Here is an 8238-nt window from a genome sequence, read left to right as displayed (position 1 = left end):
TTATTGTCAATGCTTTGAGTATGAGACCTAGTATTCATAATATTTTTGGCTTATCTTTTGACTCTCTTACTCCCATGAAAGACATGTATAACACTAACACTAGTTTTTAATCCTATTAGAATCAATTGTTTGCTAATAATTAGACTCTGATTGATTCATTGTCCTATACTAGATACTTGGTTCAGTTGAAGACGTGCAATGGATAACCGCCCCCGCGCCCTTAGTGCTTACCCTATACTGTTAGCTCTACATTGAGCAGCTAATAGCAATTGAGGACAATTGCTATCCCACCACGAGGGTGTGATGCCAGGAGGCATATTACATGGTGGATTTTGTGAGGTTTTGTGATGGATTCCGTAAAACTATATTTATTGTGGAGGCTCATACACAAGGTGGATTCCTTGTGCGAGAAGTTAACGGGGACGCCAATCCTTTTCAACCGTCAGATTAATTTAATGTGCAGGTGATTCGATAAAATACATATTTAAATTAATGGACGTTTATGAGTTTAGAGTGCATTTGTATTAAATTCAAGTTAGGACAGAGATCCAACCTATTTAATTATTTTATAGCTGAAGATTACTAGGTATTCACTTTCATGGGTTTTATCTTATTATTTTCTAACAATTGTGAATGCTTCAATTGATGTGTAGAGCACGTAGCGATGGCTTTGAGTAGCACTGGGTGTTAGCGTTGTCAAAGGATTCTGAAAGCAAAGTCGCGACCACAGAGGACTTTGAATAATTTCAGGATAGAAGGTCAATTTAGCATATCAAAGTCAATTTGAAAGCTCTATTTCTGCATCATTTTTAGTCTCTAAATCTGTAAATAACCAGGGTACATTCATGCACAACATTAGTAATATGAGGAGCTTCTAATGCAAGTTTGTAAGTTTGCATAAATGTATTTCTGCCTTTCAAAACATCAATAGGCTAACTTCATCTTCAAAGGCAAACTGCATAATACGAAGAGAATTTTGTTGAGTAAACTCAACATGATCTTGCAAGTGATCAAATCCAAGCCCTTCAAGTGAGATGACAAAGGCTAAGCTTTCATCTCCTGCTACTCACAGTTCTATTCTAACTGAAGCTCAGCCCATGGGTATGGGCTGCTTCCAGCTGCTCTTAGGAAAGAAAAGAACCCAAAGTGATCAATGATTGAAAGAGCTCTGACATGTTGCTGTTAATCATAGAGAAATGGGAAAGGAAACAACCTTGCATAAACATGATCCAATGCTAAATTCTGTGGATATACATTTAAGGCCAGACTTCACATCAAAGCTCAGATTCTTGACTATGCATGTACATCGATTCATTAAGATCCCTGATCTGCATACACTGGTCTGCTTGTACAATGAATGAGGGATTTTCAGCGATCTGTGGTTGTGCAGCTGCAAAGAGGATAAAGAGGAAGTAAGGGAGATGATGAATAAGTTGATGCTTCCCACCACAAAAGATGAAAGCCTAAAGCATAAGCCTTGCTCCCCTCTATTCAGCGTAGAGTATCATCCTCCACTGTTTGATTTGAACCCACATATAAATGGGGAAAAAGATAAACTGAGAGTAGCTCTTCACAAGATTCTGAATGGGAATTGGTTCAGAGTACTCGAATGCTTCTTCAGGCTTGAGGTATAAAGCTATCGAAGTTCCTCGTCTCTCAACTGTGATCTATGGTGCTGCTGGAGTAAAATCTCAATAAAATCAATAGAAACACAATGATCTGCTGCTTCCAGTAACGTAATTCTCAAACTCCCCAATATTAACAGCAAATTGAGGCAAGGAATCCATATCACTTAAACTGTTCTCCACAAAGCTTTGATCAGGTTGCTGGTGTCGCTGACTCAGATCGGATGGGATCCGAGCCTTCCAGAGCTAGGGAAATATATCGCCTTCTCTTCCATTCTGGTGGACTCCTTCCACCCCAACGACGTACAGGCCTCCTCAAAACAGAAAAGAACCTCCTCTTGACCCACTTTTGTGAAATTGAACTTTTTGGAATCAAATTGTTGAAGGACCTGATCTACACAGAACTCTGTTGGCCGTTTCTTAAGATGTCTCCCCTCATTCAGCTGTGCGATAAACCCAAATTCACCTGGAAGTACCTTAGTCTCACATGCTGTGACATCATAATGGAAAAGGCCACGAGTTGATCATTCCTCCCACTGAGCAAGAATGAACGAGTCCAGGAAGGCAACCCCCTCGTCATCAGAGCTATCGCTGCCATCCTGGTTTTGGCACCAGTGCGTCTTATCAAACATGTACACTGGTAATTTTTCCCCAGGAATGCAACAAGCACTCCCTTCCCTCTAATGCTCTGTTCCTCCCTCAATCCTCTCTCTTGCCCCAAATTGCAGAGCTCCTCCTTATTCACCGTTTTCAGAGCACTCCTCTGTTTTTCCTCTAAAAAAACAGCTCCCTTCCTCCTCGTCACTAATGCCGTCCTATTGCAGACCTTTTCGATGATCACCCTTCCTCTCCAGCTATTTTTCTCCTTGATTCCTCTGCGTTCCTTTCCTCTTTCCCCAATTCAATCTCTCATCTTTTTCGAATCTGCTTTTTCCCTCCCAAAATTAGCCTTTTGCTTTTCTTCCTTTTTTAGACCCTGTTCCTCCTCCGAAATATAGGTTGAAGGATAAAAGAAAGCAAGCATTGTCATATGAGCACGGTCCAAACCAATCTTTTTGGATTGTCATTACATCACAAGATGGTGACCAAAGTACCAGTCATTAATCAAATCATTATCCTTTGCATCAAAGCAATTTCTTAGTCACAACAGCATATACCAATGAACTTTGACAAGAAGCAGCAGAACCACGATATGACCAATTGGGTCACAAGTGAGGTTTTCTTCTATATCTTCCTCGGACTACCAATGGGAAATGGTGGAGTCTGGCTCAAATACAGTCCAACCAAACAGCACAAGCTTGCATAGTTCCCTCTTCATCCAATTAGGGGCGCACCATGACAAGTAGGGAGGAACAGATACAGGGATGATGTCCCAACTTCATTAAGTTTACCTACATGTATGGCATTTAAAAACCAAACTGACTTCGTTCCCTTGTTCTGAAAGTCTGTCAAATACTTGATAAGCCTCATCCATTTGTAGTTATTGGAAACATCCTCACAAAGCCCATAATCGGCATATCTTGAAATAAGTGTAGCCCATGAGATTGCATCTCGAGTTACCAGTCTACCAAAATTCCTTATTCTTCTCCGTCTTCGGCATAGAATGAAAGAGCAAACATAACAACTAAGTATGTACAAAGTATCAAATCACACACATGACTTTTGGGTGGTTTACACACCTTGAATGCGCAGCAATACGACAGCGTAAGTCCAAGCGTAAATTTCATAATTATGATTAGCTATCTTAAGTATAATATATATTTATATAATATTATATTACTAAAATTATTACTCTATTTGTAAGTAATAAGTTTAAACTTTTTTAGTAATAATTAGATCATTGTCCTTAGTACTATTAATTTATTTATTTTTAATATAGATTATTTTAAAATATGAGATTTAAGATATGCTTTTATTTAAATAAGCTTTCTTTATGGAATACCTTGCTATTTTTTTAATGTGGTTAAGTTTAGAAGGCTTTTCTAGCTTTCTTGATAAAAGCAACAAGATCTCTATAATTCTCTTTCTCTCTGTTCTCCCTCTCTTCCTGTTCTCTTCTTTCTTTTTTGCTCTTTGTATCTCTCTCTCTCTCTCTCTCTCTCTCTCTCTCTCTCTCTCTCTTAGATTAAAATTTTAAATGTAAACTTTTTGTTTAACTAAAATAAGGAGAGAGAGAGAGAGAGAGAGAGAGAGAAGAGAAGAAAATGTGTAGGGCCTAGGTTCTCTTCTCTCTCTCTCTCTCTCTCTCTCTCTCTCTTAGAGAAGAGAGAGAGAGAGAGAGAGAGAGAGAGAGAGAGAGAGAGAGACTAAGAAAGTGTTGTATGAGAGGAGAGAGAGAGATTTAGAGACAGAGGGAATGAGCTACTTACATGTAGAGAGAGAGTGTGTGTGAGTAAAGGTGGTGGCAAAGATAGTGATGGTAGTAAAGCTAGCGATAGCGGCGGCATTGGTGGAAGTGGAAGTGGAGGTGGATACATCTAAGGTTGGAATAAGTGAACTATGTGAAATAAGAATAGAGGATTTGCCAAAAAAAGCTCGCTCAAAAAACTCACTTCTTGCCCTTCCCTATGTGAAGGTAAGTTTGGCTCTCCCATTAGCTAATAGAACCAAGTAGGTAGACGTAGAGCCAATCAAATAATGTCTCCTTTCTTTTCATTTTGAGTGGTATGTTGGCTATCATAATTAATTCATGTCAGCCAATTTCATCCCTTGGCTCACCTTGTGGTGTGACCTTAAGGTGAGTAGAGAAAGCGTTTTGAGTTGTTTTCCCCCACTCACCCTTGGGCGACCTCACTCTTAGGGGGCATGCATTTGATGTGGTGAGTGATGGACCATAAAAACTAGTGTCCTTGGGGACAAAAAGACTAATTAGCATGTCCACGCCACAATCCTTATGAAGCCCAATGAAATGTGTGGGATGCCAAATCTGAACCCATGGCTTTGCACTTAAAAGCACTTAAATTCTGACTGGGTTGTCCATACCATCCATTCACAAAGCCATACAAAATACGTGGGATGTAGGATTTCAATCAATGGCTTTGCACTTCAAAACTGCTTGGCATTCCAACAAGCCATTCAAGATTTGATGTGTGGAAAAGTGCAATACTTCTTATATAATGAATTTTCGTTCCTTCTCTTAAAACAGCACTGCCTGCCCATTATTACTTGGGGAAAGGCTCGCATGTGGATATATGTGAATGTGGCCTAAGGAATATGACTAGAAGAAATAGGGCAAATGGGCCCATAGTGGTGCATCTAACTTCCCACCCATCCAAAATGCAGCACAAAGAAACACAAGGAACTTTCAATCGATCCCCATATAGGAAAAAAAGAGAATTCCCCATGGAATTCCCTAGTTGAAAATACATATAAGTGGGAAAAGTAAAAACTTGGGAAAATGGGACATTTCCTAGTCAGAATAAGTAGGGAATCACATAAGACCTTTTCTATGTAGGAAATATTTCCTACATAGGAAATTCCTACATAGGTAGGAAATATTTCATACATAGGAAAATACAGAATTTTCTATGTAGGGAATAATTCCTATATAAGAAATATTCCATATATAGGAAAAAAATTCTAGATGTAATTCCCTAGGTACTCTCACTAGGAAATCTCTCATTTTTCCTATTTTTTACATTCCCTACTTATATGTACTTTCAACTAGGGAATTCTGTGGGAATTCTCTTTTTCCCTTATCAATTTATCTACTTTGCTCTTACTCTTAGACATGCTAATATCAAACAAGAAATTACACAATAAATTTTTAACTAGAAATTTATATAGAGAATGTCATCATTTCTAAGTAAGGATCAATAATATACATCTAATGATCAAAATAGATTAAACAAATTAAGACATCAACATCTACTTCTAGAAATCAAAAGAAAAATGAAAATACTTTTAAAGGAGCGTAGAACTAAAAACTAATTAAGCAACATGTGTGTCTTGAATGTTTTATCCCTTAAATCTCCAATATGTTCCAAAGTAATAAATGTTTGAGTTATCCCTCAAATCTCCAATATGTTGAAAAGCAATAAATTCTTAACTCAAAGTAGAAGTTATGCTCAAACTTCCACATCATCTAGACTAAGCACATTGCTATTTTTGTTTAATATAACTTTGCCATTTCCTAGTAGCCAATAAACAATCTCCTTAATCATATCATCACTTGTTGGCTTCTTTGTATCCTTAATCAAGACTCGAAAGCTAGCTTCAATCTTTTTGAGATTCATGTATGTACTCTTTAAAGAAAAGTACATATCATGAATTGTAGGCACACCAAGATACTTCAAAAGTATGGTTTCCATGTTCTCTTTTGTCATATTAACCTGCATTGAATAACAAAAAGAGAATAAGTAACTTATTATACTATGTATAGATAATTAAATGACACGAATTATAATATGAAAAGCCATAAATTTAACTACATGACTATTATATATATATATATATATATAAACTATAAAGCTACCCTTTAAGCATCATTTGAAATGTTAATCTCAAAGCTACAAATTCAACTACATGACTACAATTATATATATCTAATTAAAATATAAATTAACAATAAAGTTACCCTTTGAGTATCATTTGAAATGTTAATCTCAATGCATTGGTTTGGGAGATCTTTAAATTCCTAATTCAAATAAAATAAAAAGATTAGATTATGCTTTTCATGTATGACATAAACAAAAATATAAACATTTACATCTAGCACCTTTGGTTCTTTTTCGTTGATACTGGTACCTCGTTTCATGCTCCTTTGTTGCAAAATATCCTTCATCTTCTCACTTGGCTAGTCAAAATAAATAGTTATATAATAAATCATATCTTTAGTTATTCACTAAACTATGATGCTATTGTTCTCTCACAAACATATCAAATACCTTCCTCTTTCTTTGACTTTTTCGAGATGTTTCATTAATGTCATCATCTGGATTAGCCTACATTCAAAACTAAAATTAGTAATCACATTAAAAACATTTATATAGAAAAAAAAGTTACATACCTTATCATTGCTTGAACTATGGATACTTTGTTCCAGAGTTTCTTGACGTTTAGTTGAGTACATTATTTTGTCTAAACCATATGACAATAACTTTGAAAAGCTGGCACAATTTTCCATATCAAGTGTCTCATCTTCATTTTCAACATCCTACATTTTAAGCATGTAAAGGATAAGATACTGTTAAGAACATGAATCATATGGTTAATCTTAAATTTTATAGAAAGCAAAGAACCTCATCGGATGTATAACATTGAAATTCTTCAAAGCTCTTTTCTTCCTCCACGAACATATTCATCTATGGGAAATGAAAGTTAATGTATAAGTATCTGTATAAGAGACATTCTCAAAGAAAGTTATTAGATATGAGCTCAAAAGCATTACCTGCAATGATAAATCTGTTTGCTTGTATTGTTGTCCTTCAAAGGAGCTACTTTCTTCAAGAGGCTACATCAACAAAATAAGATCATGTGTATACATCAAATGTCTCCAAAATATATGGAATCGAGTACAAAAATGATAAACATATAAGATTATAAGATACCTTTTTCAAACCTTGTTCATTCGCAATATCATCCATGCTAGGAATGTATACATCAAGTTGATTAGAATCAATAGTAGCAACATATGGTTCACTCTGCCATCAATAGACACCCCTAAATGAGTATGGGAGAAAAAGAGCCAATCCTACACTTATGATATCAAACTTATAAATCATCTTACCATTGATGATGTTATGTCATTTGATACATTTTGAAGCTTATCTATATCATCCACTCCAAGAGATGTGGATAATTCTCTCTATATGTCATAAGATTAATAGTTCAATAACTAAGAATCTACACCTCAAATATTAGGAAAGCCAATTAAAAAAAGTAACAATCAACTTACCTTCTTTAAAAAATCTTTTTTCTTCAAATACTTTCTTTCATCTTGCTTCCTACCCTTCCACCAGTCATATATGTCATTCTCTCTCCATATGTACTCACATCCAGTAAACTTCAATGGTAAAATGTCATGGTGATTCTCTGATATAATTTTCATGATATACTTTTTATCCGCATTTTTATAATGTAGATCATCTGGGTTTAAGGATTCAAACGACCTACGTACTCGATGATAATTTTCGAGCATGACAGTGTGTTGACTTTTAAAGTATTCAGCCAAGAGCTTTTTTCCATAAAGTCTACCCTCTTCTCTAAATTTCAACATGGGTGGCCGATAGATATCATCATATGATGGTATGCGTATCACTCCTATTGATACTCAAGTGATCAAATATCATTAGTTAGTATAACCATTTCAAAAAATGACTCATTATCAACATAAGAAAGCTGATAATACCTGATTCTTGGCTTGAAGAAGTGTTAAGGCAAGCAATCTCAATGTCTTCCTTTCTTACATTGTCTCTTGTGTCATCTTTAGTAACTTGTTTACCTATATATACATAGAGTTAACCAAAGCTCACGATAATACAAGGTTACGAAAATTTTCAATAACACAAAAGAAAGTAATTAGATATTGTGTATCAATTTGGGTCACCAAATTTGTACAAGTTTTTTATCCTTAAAGTTGGTACCTGCATCTTGACTTGAAGAAACATTATCG

At 35.7% G+C, this 8238-nt stretch overlaps 1 protein-coding gene across 1 annotated transcript; it reads right to left on the bottom strand.

The window, feature by feature from the left end:
* Positions 1–2149: 2149 nt before the first annotated feature.
* LOC148014626 (uncharacterized) lies at positions 2150–7422 on the bottom strand. The gene is made up of 7 exons (XM_087666570.1): positions 7354–7422; positions 7175–7267; positions 7015–7077; positions 6866–6928; positions 6512–6568; positions 6343–6420; positions 2150–2224 (listed from the first exon to the last, which is right to left on the bottom strand). The coding sequence occupies exons 1-7, from the start codon at positions 7354–7356 to the stop codon at positions 2150–2152; spliced, it is 432 nt and encodes a 143-aa protein (XP_087522696.1). The 5' UTR covers positions 7357–7422.
* Positions 7423–8238: the final 816 nt, after the last annotated feature.

The sequence above is a fragment of the Lygodium microphyllum genome, chromosome 25 (assembly GCF_053477565.2).
Source record: "Lygodium microphyllum isolate KBCC chromosome 25, Lygodium_microphyllum_v1.1.10, whole genome shotgun sequence".
Taxonomy (NCBI): Eukaryota; Viridiplantae; Streptophyta; class Polypodiopsida; order Schizaeales; family Lygodiaceae; genus Lygodium; species Lygodium microphyllum.
Note: the sequence above shows the minus strand (reverse complement) of the source record. Positions and strands in the feature narration are given on the sequence as shown.

Excerpts from the sequence above, each read along its gene's own strand:
- LOC148014626 (XM_087666570.1), bottom strand. Across the intron at positions 6,569-6,865 it reads AATGTTATACATCCGATGAG|GCTAATCCAGATGATGACAT; the intron begins GTTCTTTGCTTT and ends TTTTGAATGTAG. Across the intron at positions 2,225-6,342 it reads TCAACGAAAAAGAACCAAAG|GATGGCAGCGATAGCTCTGA; the intron begins GTGCTAGATGTA and ends TGCCAAAACCAG.